Genomic DNA, 19017 nt, shown 5'->3' with positions numbered 1-19017 from the left:
TATTTCCAGGGTACAAATCCCGTAAGAGCATTAAATACCATGGACTCAGTTCAGATGACAGTGTTACAGCAGGAACATTTGAGCTCCTTTGCATTCTGACTTTCAACTATTTTTGCAGTTTAATGAGATAACTAGCAGCTAAATTCTTGTTTGAAATGAGTGGTGAGACTCCCAGTTGCACTCTAATTTAATAAATACATGTTCTTACCTGTTCTTTGACTCATGAATTTTTTATTCTCTACACAGGTTTTCATATAAACCAGCACTATTTCAGAGAGATCCTTTCATACTGCAGGACCAGCGCCAAATAAAGTGGGGATGGGGAAGAGAAGGTAAGGTAGGGGAGTTCCCTCCATTTCCCTACAGAAATGAATAATTTGTTGTATGACCTTGGATTTAGCAAACAAACTAAAATGCTGAAATTTTAACTCTCAAATGATGAATTGTCCTTTCCTTAAACACAGAATCCTTTCACAAGTAGACTGTGTCAAAGATATACCTAAAATGTCTAGCAAGCACAGTAGATGCAAACGATACACTGTGATAGATGCATTCGTCTTCAGAAATTTTTTTTACAAATTTTGAATAGTGTAGTCTTTGGTTCTTTTCTGGGAGAAAGCAAAGAACCACGAATCCCTTCTGCCTATCAGAAACTTTCATGTGGGATTGAAATCTAAAATTCCGTGTTCCTGATTGTTACATAAACCCTCCAGCTAATTCAAGGGATAGTGAGGATACACAAAAGACGTCACATTTTTGAACTGGCTTCTAGTCACTCAGTTCAGCCTTTTCAGAGCTCAATTATACTACAATATAGTTCTGATGCAGTAAGGTGGCTGGTACTTAGTATACCTTTATTTTATAACCTTCATTTTATGTTGATTCTTGATATAGATGAAAAAAGATTGCAAAAATGTACTAAAAAGCTTCACTTTTAAGTGATAGGTGTTATTTGCATTCTCAGGGAGGGAGAAAGATAAAGGCTTATTTGGCCTTGCTCAAAATCAGTAATTTAAATCTATTTCTTGAATTCTAAGGAATTTTTCACTTTTGATGTTTAACTGAATGAACAAATTCAGAAAAAGAGATGAATTCATTAGTGGTACTCAAATTATCTAGAATATTCTCCCAGAACACATAAAAATGATGCTAAGTAGACAACAAATTGCATGACACACCTTGACCACCTTGACAATGAATGGAATACTTAAGAATAAATCTAATTATATTTTACCTGTTATGGGCCTGATTAAGAACTGAGCAATTACAACTCCGTTTTTATTTTAATTTTTTTAAATTTAATTTTATTTTTTTAATCTTCCACATGGAACAACGCAACACAAAATGAAGCAAGCAACCTCGAGCTACCCTTTTATAATACAGAAGACTATTTATCTGTCTATGTCCAGCCTATTCTGACTTCCTTAGGGGTCAATAAACAAAAACATTTTATTATCTTGAGTTTTTTGTTATTTTAAAGTAACTTTCAAAAGAGAAAATGGGCTTTGTATCAAAGGGATAATAGCTGAGAAGCTGATTGCAAGGATTCCAGATTTCAGGCTCATGCAAACATTGGGTAGCTGCGAAAAAAAAAAAAAATCACTAAGGGCTAGATTTTATCTTTAGAGTGTTTCCAGCTGAGAATGTCTACTTTTGAACTATCTTCTTTCAGAGAAGGAGCCCACTAGGAAGGCTGGCTTCTCCTGAATGCTGCAGAAATGGATGTCTCATCCATTATGCCCACACCACTCAAGACTGGTGTCTTCAGAAATCAGACTGGAAAATGGCAGCCATTTAATTCTGGGACTTGTCAAAGGGATTCTCTGGCAAAACTAAAGATTTCCGCCTAGGTGAGGGGAGAAAAATACTGTATTTAGATGAGCTAGATGTTTCCACACTGGCTGGAACAGGCTTAGAGATGTTAGTATTTATCTGTAGGGGTGGAGGAGCAAATGCAATGGCTATCTAAAAGGAAAGATCTGCAAAATTATAGTCCAGTCAACTGAACTTCAACCCCTGGAAAAGTATTGAAGAAAATAATCAAACAATTTGTAAGCACCTGCAAGAAAACAAGGTAGTAACAGACAACATGGGTTGTTAGGAACAAACTGTGTCAAACCAATCTGATCTCCCCGTAAGACAAGGTAATTGGCCTTGTGGACAGGGAAAAAGCAGTAGGTGGTTTGACTTTACAAGTTTCTCGACACTCCCTCGTGTGACATTCTTTATAATGTACGAAGACATAGTTTAGATGAAACTGCTGCAGAATGAATGCAAAAGTAGTTGGAAAACAAAACTGAGGGGATGGTTATCTCGCTGTGGAAACTGAAGTGCACGTTCACAGAAGTCTCGCCTGTTTCTGCGTTATTCGGTATTTTTCTAATGACCTGGATGACGGAGAAGAGGAGATACTGACTAAATTTACATGCCCATGCCACACTGGGAGGGGCTTTTGATAGGCTAACACGCAAGATTAGAATCCAGTTTGAGGATGTCACCAACAGTGGTGTTGCGAAAATTAAGAAAAGGTAACTCCCATTCTGAGCTGTGTGAGCAGGAGTGGTGTCTGTAACGCATACAACGCTGTGAAGAAGGCAGAGCTAGTAAAAAGAAGGGAAAATGAGTGTCCTGTATTTTGTAGGGGACAGGATGATGTGCAATACTCTGGAAAATTCAAATCATATGCTGGGAAAAGCATTCCAACACGACAGTGAAGCACTGGCATACATTGCTGGGACAACTAATGACATTCTTATGAGAGCATTTAGCAGTATGTTAGACAAATTCAGGAATGGCTGTTCCACTTGGGAACAGCAGAGTGGACTGGATAATCTCTTGAACCCTGACCTTCCAGCCTTAATTATTTATGGTTCTGTGCTAATTCCCATCAGTATTTCTCAGGCAGAAACACATGGTCATGTAAAGACAGATGGCATATGCAGCATTTCTGGGCCACAGTACAGATATTATCCTGAAAGTTCAACTGCTGAGCATGAACACAGTGAATTTAATATCTCCAGGAGGCATCAACATGGATGTACATTCTCCAGTTGTCCCTGCAAAGGGAGCACACAGGCACAACCACCATGTAGCACATGCACAGTAAACTGGTTAAATCTAGGAAACATTTGAATCCTCGCACAGATGCAGGGATTGCATACTGCATTTATGAATACATTTGTGAAATAACTGTGAAATCCAGAAGCTTGACAGTTTCCTTGTCAGACCTCCAGAAATCTTTGGACAAATGTATGGAATTCTAAGAATTTTAGCTGGGCAAAGAGTTCTATAGAGAGTAAAGTCTGCATGAATCTTAGGTGCAACACCAGTATATAAGGGATATTTACTGGTGAAGGGAGCAGGGGAGTTGGAGAGGCTGAAGAGTCACCTTATGGCCTGAACAGAGACTAAGGGAGGATTCCATCTTTAACTCTCGACATAATTTTCAGCACACCCCCTGGTTTAGAGATGTGATGGTTAAGCTGTAAATGTCCTGCTTAAAGAACAATGATAGTTATCTATGACATGAAATTGCATTAAAATACTCTCTCTCTTTTCATCCACTATAATTTCCATTCCAGAAATAGCCTTAAGGAGATACAACGATTAGATTATGAATTAGATTCCAGATGACAGAATCAATTCAAACTTGCAATAGCTGGCATTTCCCAATTTTGGACATGTACATATGATATGAATTATATTTATGACCGTTGTGTATTTTCCATTGAAAGACAGAAGGAGGCACAGAAATTACGGAAGCCGTAGCTGTAAGTGCCATTCTGCGTAGGTGGATATAGTAGACATGCCGAGAATGATGACTGCATGCAACACTGATCAGTATCTGGCAGGAATATATGTTTGCACACTACAGCTAGAGGAATAGGATAAATATAAGAAGTATGAAGTGCAGCATAATGCTGTATAAGAAAAACTGGAAAATGCAAAGGGCTTGATTCTTATCTCTTACATCAGTTTTACATTCTGCTGTCAGCAGTGAAGGTGGTATTGCTTGATAATGACAAAGAAGAATGAATTATAAGATTGAGTTTTGTTCTTCAATTATGTATGTAATATATTCTTGAACTTGGTATGGTTGACTGGAACTCTGATGAGATCAGGGATATAGTTCTGTACATCCAGAAACTTACAGGGAAGTGACAGAGTAACAAGGAATTTTGTATAACTTAATGAAAAAGGAAGAGGCTAAGTGGAAATGAAGAAACTTTGCGAGACTCTTGCTCTGTATTCTAACAGAACTGCTACTGGTTTTACAACCAGAACAAATTATGGCCCTAATAGAAGGGAGAAATAAGCAATGGTCTTAAATTGCATTAGCTGAGGCTAAGGTCAGGCATTAGGAAGACCTTTCTAATGTTAAGGAGAAGTGGCCTAGGTTGTCTTGAGATGTCAGGGAATCTCCATCAGTGGTGATTCTTGAGAATAAGTTAGACAAACAGCTGTCAAGAGTGATGCAAGGACAGTTGATCCTGCCTAGGGGAAGGGGATGGACTGCACAACCTTTTGGGGTCCTCTCCAGTCCTATTTTTCTATGATTCAGTGAAAAGTACATCTGAGAGACAAGGAAACACAACAAATTACAGAAGATAGAGGTGAAAAAGACAAGTATAACAAAAAGGCCAGATGAGATGAAACTAGCAGTGGTTGCACAAAGGTGCTACAAATAAGCAATTCCAAATTATTTCTGAGGTTATCTAGGGAAATACATTTATTAACTCTAATAAAAACTAAAGTCCATAGAAAATATTGATGTAAAAAGACTTTCCTAAATACTTAGAAATGCCACCATAATGCCTTGCAGAAGTAGTAATTTGAGATTTTTGGGCTTCCGTTTTTCCTGCAAGCAGGGATCTCTGCTTAATCTACAGTTCCTAAAACATGAGAAAAAGTAGTGTGGTGTACCAATGCCATTGTTTGATTTGAAAACACCATGGCAGAAGAAATCTGTCTTCAAACCTACTTGTGGTGCATGAACAGGCCTGGGCTTCAAAAATGTTTTCTTAAATCTTCCGGCAAGTTAAAAGAACAAGCTATTGCACATATCAGCACACATCATGCCAAATCGTTTTCACAGCAGTTCTAACAGAATGTTTCCACTGTGGTCTGAGGACGGTACCCCATCATGTGAATTTAGTTGAATTCAAGTAAATGAATATGAAAGCTACTTGATGCTTAATAAATATCCCTCTCTTATTATAGTATATTATACTACAATGCAGCATAAGGAGCCTCCATGCACATTGCTTACACTGACTGGATCGTTACATTTGGAAACTAGCTGTTAAGATAGCTGTTTGGGTCCACCCAGGCTATGCAAATGCTCAACTCAAAATGAAGAAAACAGTAAAGAAGTGCTGGTGTGCTGTGATCAGAACTGGAATCGGATTTTGGCAGCATCTCACTGAGCTTTCCATCTGAAGCCTTATTGAGGGATCAAAACTATGTTCAAAGTATACACTGTAGTTGAAGGTCTCTGGGCTCACTCGAATGAGTTGAGAACACAGATGTGCTTCTCTAGAAGACATAATCTTATATGTAAATCAGATGCACCAGACATTTTTCTGACCCCTATCAGGAATGATATAAAGTCACAATTACAGTAACAGACATAAAACTATATAGGCAAGTGCACAATTCAAAGGTATCAACAATGTTCCCACAGTGAAGTGTTTTACTTTCTCTATGACTCAGTTTCTTAGAACGATACAGGTTGTATAGCAATATCTTCCTATTCCCAAAGGTGTGGTGCAGTTATATTGGCTTTTTTTTTTTCTTTTTTTCTTTTAAATCTTATTGGCAAGTGTAGATGCCATAAAGAAAACCAGTCAGACATATGTGACAAGTCAAGTGTTCCTGCTATGGCAAGGAAAATCCAATATAGTGAACAGATATTTGTATTCTTGAGTTTAGAATTCTAGTATTTTATCCAAAGATAAAATGGAATTACAGAACGCTAATGATAGAGAAAAAGTGAGGAAAATTGACATCCTCATAACTTAAAGTCAATACATTAAAAAAGCAGAAGAAAAAAAAGTTGGTTTGAGATAGCACAGTTTACTGGCTATGTTCAAACAGAGAAAAAAAGAGCTCATTTCTCATAAAACATGACAGTATCAAAGTACTAAGACCACAGCAGAGAAAAAATGTTTGTGAGCTGGTTAGATTTTAATGGGAGAGAGGAAAAACAAGAGACTGCATGGACTTGTGATAATGAGATGGTATAGAACATGTGATAGGTTGAGACAGCAGAAGGAAAGCGTTTGACATGAAATTTGGAAAGTAACTGTACAAAAAATGACCAGAGACTCATCTGAGAGCTTTATCTTTTCAGCAACTGATCTGGAGCATGACAGCCAATGACAATGAAGATGGGAAACCAACTACGTAAGAAAACGCTGCCTAGGAGCTTGTTTTATTGTGTTAGAGTTGGCAGAAGCCCAAAGCTAGTAGTGTTACGAGACACAATGAAATATGAAAAGATCTGGCAGGCAGTGTAGATAAAACACAACTGAGGACAACTAGGTCTACAAGCCAGACTTAATGAATCTAGACAACAGCAAGAAGGAAACAGAACCCTCTTGATGAGGTACACTGGAGAACTATATAATATGCAGAAACTGTTTCTATGCTGTAGGCAAGCAAATAGTTATGAAAAAACACCAACTAAGAAAGCAGTTTAAGGAATACATAGACAGGAGTACGTTTTTGAATCCCAGTGTTCTCTGTCAGCCTTCTTTCACTCACTTAAGAATTTTGTTTCTATCCTAAAATCGCTGTTCTAGCTTCCTCTTTAGTCACTGGAGACAACAGATAGCTTATGAAAGATAAAGCATATTCAATCAATCTATAATGTTCCTTTTTCAGCAGTGTGTTACCCCCTAGATATGCCTATGTCTCTTTATGAGAAATCTATTTAACTAGCCTTCACCAAGTACCTAACAGCTGTATGGGTAACATTAAGCAAGAAGAAACCTTTATTGTATTTCTGACACTTAGAAGACTCTAATCTTGGTTCAAGTTTTTCTGTCAGTGGTGTTGGTGCAATCACATGTTATTAAATGCACAAAAGCACTTCTCAAAACAAGGTTTTCAAATCTGGTAGCAAACAGTAGTGCTAACAAGTTGATAAGATATGTGCTATATTTTGACAAAATGCCTCTTTAGAGGCATGGAGGAAGTGCCCAACTTAAGTTTACAAGGTACTTTTCTATTATGAGACACAAAAAGTTTAAAAATGCAAGAAAAACAAAATAAGAGAATAAATCATCCTTTTTCAAGTAAACAGACTACAAGTGGATATCATAGATTTATAACAGAGTTTGTGGAATGGCTGTAAGCAGCAAGAAAAGACAGAGAACAACAATGAAGTTGTATTAGCAGGAGAAATGCATGAATTTCTTACGTTAGTACAGAATATCATGAACAAATTACAGAATCTGCTTACAATACACCAGGGGAGCATTATGACAGATGAAATACAGAGTAGGTGCAAAAGTGATTCACATGAAAAAAGGAATCATCTTAGTGACTCACATGGTAATGATCAAGGCAGCAAAGTTATATCATGGTGGACACATCTGCTTATTGAAAAACCTGCTCAATGGGTAGAGATAGAAAAAAAAAAGCAGAATGATAGACTGCATTGAGATAAAAACAGAGAATAATGCTGAAAATATTATAATGTTATTATATAAATCAGTGATGCATCCTCACTCTGTTCATGGCATTCAGTTCTGATCACAAAATCTCTAAGAGATTATTGTGGAAATTGAAATGGTTGAGAGATGGACAGTAAAAAATTATTAAAGGCAAAGAAAAACTTGTTTATGAACAGAGATAAAAAAGACATGGACTACAACAGCAGCGCAAGCAGCTGCCCTCTTTAGAAATCCATTACAATTTGCAGGAGAATTCTCATAGGTGCTGCTGCTTAGATTAGCAAAATCTTGGAAAACAGTGAAAACACTGAGGCTGTAACTACTCAATGTAGTTTAAAGAGGAGCATTCCCTACTGTAGACACTTTAAAGAGCATAGATCAAGAACACCTATTTATTCTTTAAAACTAGAACGATAGGATTACAAAGGAATTGGTTTTCTACATTAAAAAGCAACTTAACTGCAACAGAGAAGAAACACTGCTTCACGTTTCATGTAAGTAATCTATGAATTCATTTCCATGAGGAGACATTCAGGTTTTAGTCTGTCAAATTCGAAAAAGTTGTATGAACAAATAAAGCACAGTCTACCTAAGTGAAGCTGATTGAAAATAATATCCAAGGCATTTAAGTCTTCAGGCAAAAAGTAAGCACTAACATGCATTGCTTCACAACTGAAACAGGCTACGCGGGTTCAATTATAGTGACTCAGCTAACAAGCAGCAGCTTACTATCATCACTTGTAATCACCTCTTTCTCCTGTAGTACTTGGGTGCCAAGGAAGTGACAAGTTGAAAGTTAAACGAGGATCATCTAAAAGGAATTTTTTATTACATTATTTATTTCCTCGATTATTCTCCATCACTTTCTCAAAACTTTTTCAAAACTGGTCTTGTACTTCTCCCCCTCCCCCTCTGTAGCTTCTTTCATCAACCTACAAGGCACCAAATGCAATATGATCACATTTTCAGAAAAAATTTTTGAATTCCTGCTAAGCCCTCTGATCACTCTTCTTCTGTGAGCAAGGTTTTAAATTTATGGCTAAGTATACTATCATTAGCAAACACACCTCAGGAAAGACTTTACCCAGGCAGTAAGATAAATTCAGGATCTCCTTATACCTTGTATAATTCCATTTACTTTTCAAATGTGATGGCAGTTTGCATAGTACTATCTCAATTGCTTCTGACTATTTATCAGCATTATTCCTATGAAGAGTCTGACTTTTATAACTCATTTCTGCTTCCACTGAAATCAATAGCAAAATTTCCTCTTCTTTCAGTGAAACCTGAAGAGCCAGTAGAGGGAGCACAAACACATCAAAATAATTTTCTGTGGCGCCTATAAAAATGATAATACATATTATCTGTTCCATACAAGACTTGCTTTATTTTTTTTTTACTTTTTTTTTTTCCCCTTGATCAAAAATACTTCCGAAAGCAGGTTCCAATAGATGCAAGTAAGGAATCTTTATGTTGTTTGGTGTCCCTTCCTACAACCTCCTGGGACTCAGAAGCAAAGGCTGGGCGCTAACCATAGCAAAATAATGGAACTGACTCTAGAGTATTATAAAAAGTATAAAAAGTTTTTCAGATATCACTGAACTTTCTGTATCCATCCCGTAGTCTGTGAACTATGAGGTGCCTTACACTGAATAATAACTCCCCTTTATTTCCCTTCCCTTTCTTCTCCCTAAAAATCTTTTCCTTCAGTGAAGAGTACTTCCACTTGCATATTTTTCTTTATTTTCTTCATGCATTGCAAAGCATTTCAAAACCCAGTCTACTGATTGACACCAACCAATGAACTGAACTTTCATAGGCCGTACATTCCTACTCTGCTTTCTCTGCAGAATTTTTTTTTTTTGACACTGTACTGATCTTTTAATGGGAAAAAGAAAAGAGTAGCTGGATAACACATGAATGTATAAAAACATCATTTAAAATGACATTATATTTTATTATAATTACATATAGAATATGCAGTAATATACTATACGCAAACAAAATTCATCTTTCAGTGGCAGAAACAGGAAAGAAGTGAATTTTTAGAAAGACTGTGAGAGTCTATGAGGAGTAGAAGATTCTTGTGCATCTGTTCTGACAATCATTCAGGCTACTGCTGCTTTACCTGTTGGCCTGGTTTGAGTGGCGATAGCGTTATTCCCTGGGTATTGATCACTGGGAGAATCTGGTTGCCGATGACGGTAGCGATGATCTGACCCTGGGCATTGGTCAATAACTGTGGAGTTATTGGCTGCACCTGAAGGCCCTGAGCTCCACCTGCTGCCTGGCTGGAGGGGACTGGATTAGGCATCAGTGGGATTGTTCCAATAATCTGGAGAAAACAACACAAAAAGGGAAAATGAATAGACGCCACATACACATGCCACAAGGAATGATTTGTTCTACCTGTGCTAAGTCAAACTTAGGTGATACAAGCACATAAAGATAGGTGTGACGTACTAAGTGTGGGAATAATCGTTCCTTCATAGCGTGTTGAGGACTTTCAAAGTCATTTTTCAAGTCATGTGTCACCCACACATCTCAACACTGCCCACTGCCACCCCAACAAATCTGCTGTGGCTGTGAGTACACAAAAGAAATCTGGGCCATGGTTGTCCCTGGGTGATGATTTGTTCCTACTTCTTGGATGTAGAGTGAAGTAGATGCAAACATCAGGCCTGTTTTCTTGCTTTCTTCAAATTTACAGCATTATTAACTGTTTGAGTTACTACTAACTTTAGTTATTACTATTTTGTTATTATTATTAATTTAGTTATTATTTAATTAATAAACATAATTTTCTTTGGGTTGCCTGATAGTCTAAATAACCAACGAATTTTTGTGGCTTCAAGGAGACCAAAGAGATACTGGTGCCTTTCAGGATACAGCTCATAAAGTTATATTCATGAAAGTGCAACTACTTTTGGATGACAACAAGGCAATACAACACAACAGCAGGAGAGATGGTGTTAGATAAAACATTTTAGCTAACATTTCTGGGGCAAGCATTTGCAGAAAGAGGCGGTTGTGACATTTCAGATTTCAGAATGTACTGATTTCCTAAAATGTGAATGTGCCTGTAAAACTAATATTAGGGTGAGTTGTCAAATGGAGACTGTACAGAAGACTGTCAGTAAGCCCTAGGTTGAAGAAACTCTTTTTAAGGACTCTTTGTACAAGTATGAGAGCATCTGAAACTGGCTTCTGATGAACCTTGTGAAGAAAATCAAACTTTTATGTAAAGACATAATGAAGCTGGAGTAATAGGGATACTGTAACAGAAGAAGTAAAAGAAAATTCAGAAAACATCTCTATTTCCTCTACCATGCCTTGAAGTAGGTGACAACTTAAAATGTACAACTTAATCCAGCTCCTTGAGGGGAAACTGCTCATTTGGTTAGCCATGGCAACTCAGATATCAAAGGGGAAATGGTGAAGTCATCATTAATTTACCAAACTTAGACAGTCAAAAAAGGCTTGGATGGGAAGAGCAGAGAAGACAAAGAAAAGGAGGACACTCCCTGACAGAAGGACCTGGTAAAATGGGAAGCTCACCTACTGAGCTATATTGAAAGAAATGCACATATGAAAAGTGTTCAAAACACTAAAGTGATTCTTAAGTTCTCCTTAGTATGTTCCTGAAAGGTGGGCGGATCAATAAAGATTATTACCCCTCTTTACAGAACACGAAAATGAAGCACAATGGAGCATATGCAGAGAGAGGTTGTGAATTAGAGATTTAGTCTTCTAAGCTGGAATTGCCTACGAGCTTCTCTCTGCAAACCACAGTACCTGTGTATTTTTCCTATGGAATCCCTATCTGAACTGCAGATGCTTCAGAGCTCAGGTGAGAAGATAGCTGTTTGAAGTTTTCTAAAATCTGACTTCCAGCATTAATAGAATCCAACTTCCAAGTGGTGCAACATGTACATTTCTTCCAGTTCTTGGTGATGTAAAATATTTATGGATCACAAATATATTCTTTCAGTTTTAACTTATGTCACCAAACACAAAAAATAATCCTTCTTAATTTTATCAGCACAAATTCAGCAATGCCCTGCCCTTTCTTTACCATGTCACTAAAAGGATGCGACCTTGGAGTGTTATTACTCCAATATAACTTTAACTATCAAGGCCCCAATCCCAGCAAAGCAAAAAATGCTGCGCTGGTCTTATCAGTAATAGAAATGTTTGCATTCATGTTTAAAATGCATTTCTTGGATTGCAGTTGGACATTTAATAGGATGACAGTGCTGAAGTGGACAGTTTGTAAGGTCAGAAGCAGAAAGCTATCTATATGTATTCAAGGTGTGTCAGATACCATTCTATACATGGTGGGCTGTACATGCCATGCACAGATGAGGAACAGTGAATCACCGAGCTACAGAGCTGAGAGAGGAGTTCTGGAAGGTCAAGTATACAAATGCCCTCAAGGATTTGGTGTTACTGTAGGAGCCAGGGGTAAATCTCAACGGCAAACAGTTTTATCCCTTAGTGGAACTTAAAGAGATTTCAAGATTTTTTCCATTTTATATCAAAATAGGGCAAAATCTTCTCTATTAAGAACACAAGACAGATGCCTACCTCTAGTTAACCCACAAGGTTAGTATGAGAAGTAGTCTCATGGCATGCATTTTTGATATGCCTAAACTCAGATTCAAATTTCCCATTTCAAGTTCCCCTTTCTCCACGTTCCCTTTCCCAAGTATCTTAACTGTTCTCTGATTCACACAGTGCAGCTTTGGATTATTAAATAACTCCTCCACTGGGGAGGAGTCCTGAATCTGACTCCCTGCTCCAAACCTTGTGTTAGAGTCCTGATGCTGGGGCAGATGTTTCCTCTAATTTTGGTGAGAAAGTGCATCCTGGTGGTTCCTAATCTCTCCTGTTAAAGTATTTGGTTGGCACTTTAGGATGACAATTTATGTCTTTAATACACTGAAATTTTCTGAACACAAAATAAGACGATGCCATGGACATTTCTGGTCCACAAAAGAACAGACTATTTAATTGCCAGTGACTTTCCTAGTGGGGTGACATTGCTTCTTCCTAGCACCTGGTGTTGTTTCAGATTATTTTCTAAGATAGCTCGCAAATAGTATATAACATGGATTTATTCCATAAAATAGTCTGGGAAAGTTCACCCTGTTTTGGAAGGAAGAGAACTGAGGTATGTAACTATAATCCCTAATGTGCCACCTGGTCTTAAAGCCAGGAAATCATGTGTGGCCTGATTCATGCCAGCAGAAGAGAGACATAGCAGAGGAGGTTTCTTATTCTGCAACATTTGGACTCAAATTCTTGAAGAATCCCAACTGTCAAGCACATTTTTGAGACTCTACATCCTAAAAATATCTCATGCTGAAAACAAAAAACATATTAAAAAAGAGCAACAATAACAACAAACAATATATAAAGCTATTATGCAACAGGCATGACTTTCATTATTTCTTTTATATCCCATACAACTCAAATTAAGACCTGCATGTTCACAGCGGAATTGCAAAACAGGTGCTGCTTGCAAAACACAACAAGTTCTGAAAGTCTATGGGTTAACTCATGGCACCCCCTTGTCAGTGCTCCATAAGCTGTAACAGAGCCACGTACATTACTTTGCAGAGCACTGCTGATTAAAACAAACTTCACCTCTTGAAGGTACAGGTTCTAGACATAGGTAAAAAGTATGGTACAAAAATAACAAAAATGACATCAGAAATCCTAAATTCAGATCTCACCTTTTTTACAGAGACAGTGCTTTGGTCCATATCAATTAATATACCAAGTCTCTAATTCTGACCCTGCTCAGGTGACAGAGTATTGCCAGAAGCCTTGGTGGAGTCAATTTTTTGGTAAGGAGTCAAGTTTTCAAAAAGATTTTTTCCATTTGCTTACAGATTAATACATACATCAGATGTGTCTTGAGTTGCTTAGCAAGCAATTTTTGTAGATTCAGATTTTTATGCTTTCCAATGTTAACTAAATTTTAAGAAACAATGATTTTTTTTCTAACTCCAAAGGAAATCCAGAGTGATTTTTAGGACCATCTGAATATTTTCTACTGATTAGGCTGTTAATATCATTTTATCACGCTAGGATTTCAAGATATCTGAGATCAGATCTCTAAACTTCTACAACTTGAATCAGCCACTGCCAAGACAATATCCACAATTAAGTATTATCCATATGAAATAAAGTTGTATGACTTGGCTTCTACGTGATTTTTGTTGATTTGCCCCTACATATCATCTGTGGACTCAGCATCTTTGCCTACACAGTCCTGCAATTGTAAATTCGTTCGCAATGAAAGAATAAGCACAGCAATATGGTGAATGTAAAATTATAAGGAACGAAGCTGACCACAGAGGAAAAAATTACAAGCTGTCAGAGTATCAACAATATCTGTGAGTGTTACCCTCAAAGGCAGTGTAACGCCTTAGCACTGCTAAACTGAAGCACTCATTACTACTTGTACTATTAAACATATTTTCATCCCACAACAATTTGCCTTAATCAGTAAAAGTTTCTACTAAAAAAAAAATTAATAAATATACCCAGTCCCTTAAAGATGATGGAGTATGAAGAATAACATTAAAAAATCCATTTTTATCCTTTCTTGTCTGACAACACATTTTCATATTTAACTGCCTTTGCTGACTTTCTGGCCACTAATGCCTCATGGTAGCCTCACTTGTGCTGCAGATATAAACCAGATTCTGTGTAAATGTATGAAAATCCAAATTGCTGATTTCCAAGCAGTGGGTCCTTCCTTATGGCTCCTAGCAAACCAACAGTATTTTGGCAGGAGAAGCTACTGTGATATTAGACAGTGAAGCATAAAACTGTTTTTTATTAAGTTCTTCCACTTCTCTCATCAGAAAAAGGGATGCTGCTTTGCATCACTGTTTTCCTACCACAGAGGAATATTATGAACAATATCCCAATAGATGGACTGCCTATGTGAAAAGGCAAAGTAAAATAAAAGACTGCTTGCAAGAGGTTGCTTCTACTGTCAACCAGTTGTAACCAGAAATTAAGCAAATGCTGTAGTTTCTTCTTAAAAAATGCTTTTAAATATTAAAAGAAAATGGTTTTTTTCAGTAGCATCATTAAAATGTACTGTTCTCTGATTTTATCAGTGTTAAATCCCTTGAAATACTGAAGGTTATTTACTCATTTTTGAACAAAAGAAGAACACCATAAAAATCAAATAGAAATACTGGGAAAAATGTAAAAGAAATTTTCCAGTAAAATTAGGCAAACTACCCCACTCACATAAACAGAAAATGTGGTACAAATGTGACATTTCAAGTCAACATTTCAAACTCTGAATAGACATTGCATGAAACTATAACATTTGTATTAAGCCTAACAAATCACTGTTTCAGTGAATGTTTGCTGATCTGAATATGCTTCACTCATTTTCATTTTCTAGTTCTCATTTCAGTGGCTTGTGGAACATAATCTGAAATAAAAGCTCACTTTGGCTTCTGTTGTATGAAGCTGGTATAGGATGAAACCCATTTTTTTTTCTTCTGGTTTTACAAGGCTGAAAGCTAATTTAACCCCAGCAGTCCATAGGAATTGTTATACAACACAAGGACAGTGTTCATGGTTTGGTTCGTTTCAACAGTTTCACAAATTTGTCTTCAGAAGACGCTTATTTTCTCAAATATGTTCCTTCATTTGTACCAGCATGTACCATCTTAAGGAGAAAATGACAGAGGGATGGGCAGAATAATGAGAATGCTCCATTCTTAATCATACATATGCTACCTATATAAAAATATATGTACCTATATGTAAGTGGTACAAGAAAATGCTGCTGGGAGAACAAAGTATCAGATCGTGATGCTAGAAAAAGAAAATTATGAAACTACTTCTGAGTCACTACTTCATGCAAGGAAACATATTTTTCAAGGTTAAGTATTGTTTGTATATCATACAATGTATTGGATGGTATATTGTTTATAAGTATCATAATGGAATGTGGAGTCTGACATTCAGTCTGCCTTTCTCAGTGCTTTATTTTTAGAAAATAATGTTTTTATAGTAGCATCAAACTATACAGGATTTTATTTGTCACCACTGTAGGAATTCTGTGGAAATTTTTCTCAAGTAAAGACTTCTTTTCTGTTATCAGGGGCATGTATGTAGTCAGAAAAAAGAATGTAACTTCAAACAAACACCCTGAATGTCACAACATTTTCTCATTCCAAGAATCTAAAGATATATAATTACCAACTTAAAAATGAAAAATTATGTTGAGTGTCTGCCGAATTGCTCTAAACAATCCACTTTCTGGGTTTAACTTCCTTTTAAAACCAAGAACTACCACGTTCTAAAGTAGCTCTTTAGAAGTCACAGTTCCTTGAGTTAAGCAGAGGACTCATTGACTGTAATGAGATCTACTGGTTCTGAGCACTTCTGAAAGTCCGCTGGTTAGATTATTATGAAAGCCTTCATTATTTAAAATATTCTGCTTGCCAAGAACTGTTATGATAAAACGCAGGAAGTGTCACAAGTCACAACTTCCTGCTTTAGCAGTCGACTGTTTGCTTTCCAAGCCATGATCAGCTTCCTTGATGCTTGTGCAGATCCCTGTAGGGTGAACGTATGCAAATACACTTTTCTGTGTTTGGCTTCAGTATCTTTTTTTCTTCTGTAAATACTTTTGTGAACAAAAAGTCACAGTATTCATTTTCTTGGGAAGTAAATATGAGGGGATTTAGCCACCAACATGAATTTCTAGACTTAATAAGAAAGGGTATTTTTGTAAAATCCATTCACCACTTTCTTTTCATGCAGTTTCATGCAAGCTAAGATTTTTATAGTATCTCACAGGAAATAAATGCCAACTTGTGTTTAAACTCACTGAAAAGTAGGTAGCCAGTTCTTTGGCTTCTCTGATGATTAAAATCTCAACTTATGATCAAGCATCTCTATCTAAGCCAAGAAATCTCTGTTCTGCAATAAAATTTCTCAACCTCTGCAAGCTTTGTACTGCTATGGTGAAGGTAGTATATATACTCTGCATCTCCAAACCCTACCATTACTCATCACCTTTAGATTATAAACCATTTAGGACAAGGATTGTCTCCTTTGGGCAGTAATATGATATAAATATTTGCTACTTCTCCCTTATAGCACAGAGATGGATCTTGCTTGCAGTCATATCAGAATCTAACACACTGGACATAGTGAAGAGGAAAATGTAAGCATCCCTAGACTTTGCAACATGTGCCATGCTGAGCTATTCAAAGCTAACTTGAGAAACAGATTGCACTTTCTCAGCAAGCCTAATTAGGCCAAGCACATGAACCAATGAGATTAGGTTGTTTCCATGCTATGGTGACATTATCAGCTAGGAAGGAGCTTTGCTACTTGGTTGTATTGCACTGTACTGGCCTACTATAGAGATGCTATCTAGAGGTCAGAAGCAAGAGTGAGGCAGGACTTAGTAATTGCTCTTTGATCCTGTCTTTTTTTAAAGTAAGAGCTGCTATTGAGAAGTAATCTTGTGCAGAACAAGATAATGCTCTCTACTGCCATAACAGTTCTTACTAGAACAGCACTGTTTTAACTTTTCTGGTTCTCGTATTACCCCTTAAAAAAACAGATGTTACACACTGTTGTCAGTGCCTGTGTTTGGGTGACTAGGACAATTTTTATGCCCTGCTTTTACTTCTTTCTCTAGTTACTCCTTTCAACTTGATTTGCACAGATATGAAGCTGGATTAAGGAGATGGCATATTCCTAAGTGCCTTCAGTAGGCAGTCACCACTGTCACTGTTTTATCTTGTGATGCCATTCCTGAGAAAGTTATTCCACCAGAAATATGTTAATGTTGCAAATATATATTGAATTTTGAACTCTTAAAGAGTTATCTTTCTTTCTATTTTTCATCAATGAAAGTTCCTAAAGATTTAGAATACACAAATGACTTTGAAGGCTTAACAGTGTTTTATTCTAGCCTTTGTTTAAAATACCAGTGTTGTTTTATTTTCTTGGACACATCTCCATACCAGAGATCACCAGATATTTTAACCTGTAAATCTCAGAAGAGAGATAAGTCATGCTGATTAATTCAATAATTTCAGATTTTACCAAAGTTTAAGACAAGATGACTAACAGAGAGTACGGTCAGTAGCAAAGACACTCTACATTCTTGTTCCATAATCATATTTCTCCAAATACTGTTATGAATCACAATCTTGTTGCCCAAATGCAATGACTCTAGATGACATAGCAATTGTCTGTCAACCCATCATTTTAGTCTTTGATATTCAACATTGCACCTGCACAACAAGGTGTTGTTTGAAATATAAAATCATGCCCTACTGCAGCTCTTGTTTGTATGGATTTTTGTTCTATGTTCTGGACTTCTGTTAAATATAAGAGACAGATGTTGGTCTTATTAATTCAGGGTTGTAACTTTTAATGTGATAGCCTACAAAAGCTCAAGGCAAGGCTGAGATGAACAATCTGGTCAGACAAATGCATTACAGACACTTTAAATTTTACAGTGCACGCATTTCTTCAACAGATTTTCAGTGTCCTCAGAATGAACTGTTACACTAACCACCACCATGGAATGAACCATTTTGGATTAATTTCCCACATCAACTGTGAATCATCTCTATGAAAACCAATATTCCAGCCTACAAGGTGGAATTTAGTTGTAATGCAGCAATATTACATGGAAGTTTGACAGAAGGAAAAAAAAAAACAAACTCTTTAAAAGAAGGTAGGAAAATTTAGATGGGTCATACACAATTTATTGGGTGGATATTTTAGTTATCAATCCCTGGGAAAAAAATCCTTCATAAGAACAAATACAACTTCCCTTTGTCACACAATCATCAGAAATATAGTTAATTATTCATTTCAGTAACAATGCTTCCTTTAAAATTTGTGAACCGAATATAAACTAGTTTTAGACCTTCTTACCTTGTGAAAATTGGTATGGCTGCTAGTTCAGTGTGCCACTTCGCCAATCACTTCACCTTTGGAAATTCCCTAAATTCCAGTCTTCCATTCAATCATCTGATATATATTTGTAAAAATACTGTTTATCTCCCTGGCAGTACTGCTTTGAACCTGAAATACTTCTTGTAAGCCTACTTTTCACTTATGAAGACACAATACAACAGATATTTTTATGTCCAAGATGGTTCTTTCACTGAAAATACCCCATGGTTCTTTTCTTGAATGTTAGTAATGAGAGAGCATGCTTCACTGCTTGAAAGCACAATGGCTTAAGTATCTCATATTATCAAATCCAACATTAATCCATTTCACCTAAGCTGACAGGCAGAAAGATGTTTTTCTGCTCACG

At 36.7% G+C, this 19017-nt stretch overlaps 1 protein-coding gene across 1 annotated transcript in view; it reads right to left on the bottom strand.

Annotated features, from left to right (window-relative positions):
* POU6F2 (POU class 6 homeobox 2) overlaps nt 1–19017 on the bottom strand; it is a 251697-nt gene that overhangs the window by 12783 nt on the left and 219897 nt on the right. The window contains 1 exon segment of the mRNA XM_031554003.1: nt 9808–10014. Within this exon segment, the coding sequence (XP_031409863.1) occupies nt 9808–10014 (207 nt within the window).

The sequence above is a fragment of the Meleagris gallopavo genome, chromosome 6 (genome assembly GCF_000146605.3).
Source record: "Meleagris gallopavo isolate NT-WF06-2002-E0010 breed Aviagen turkey brand Nicholas breeding stock chromosome 6, Turkey_5.1, whole genome shotgun sequence".
NCBI lineage: Eukaryota > Metazoa > Chordata > Aves > Galliformes > Phasianidae > Meleagris > Meleagris gallopavo.
Note: the sequence above shows the minus strand (reverse complement) of the source record. Positions and strands in the feature narration are given on the sequence as shown.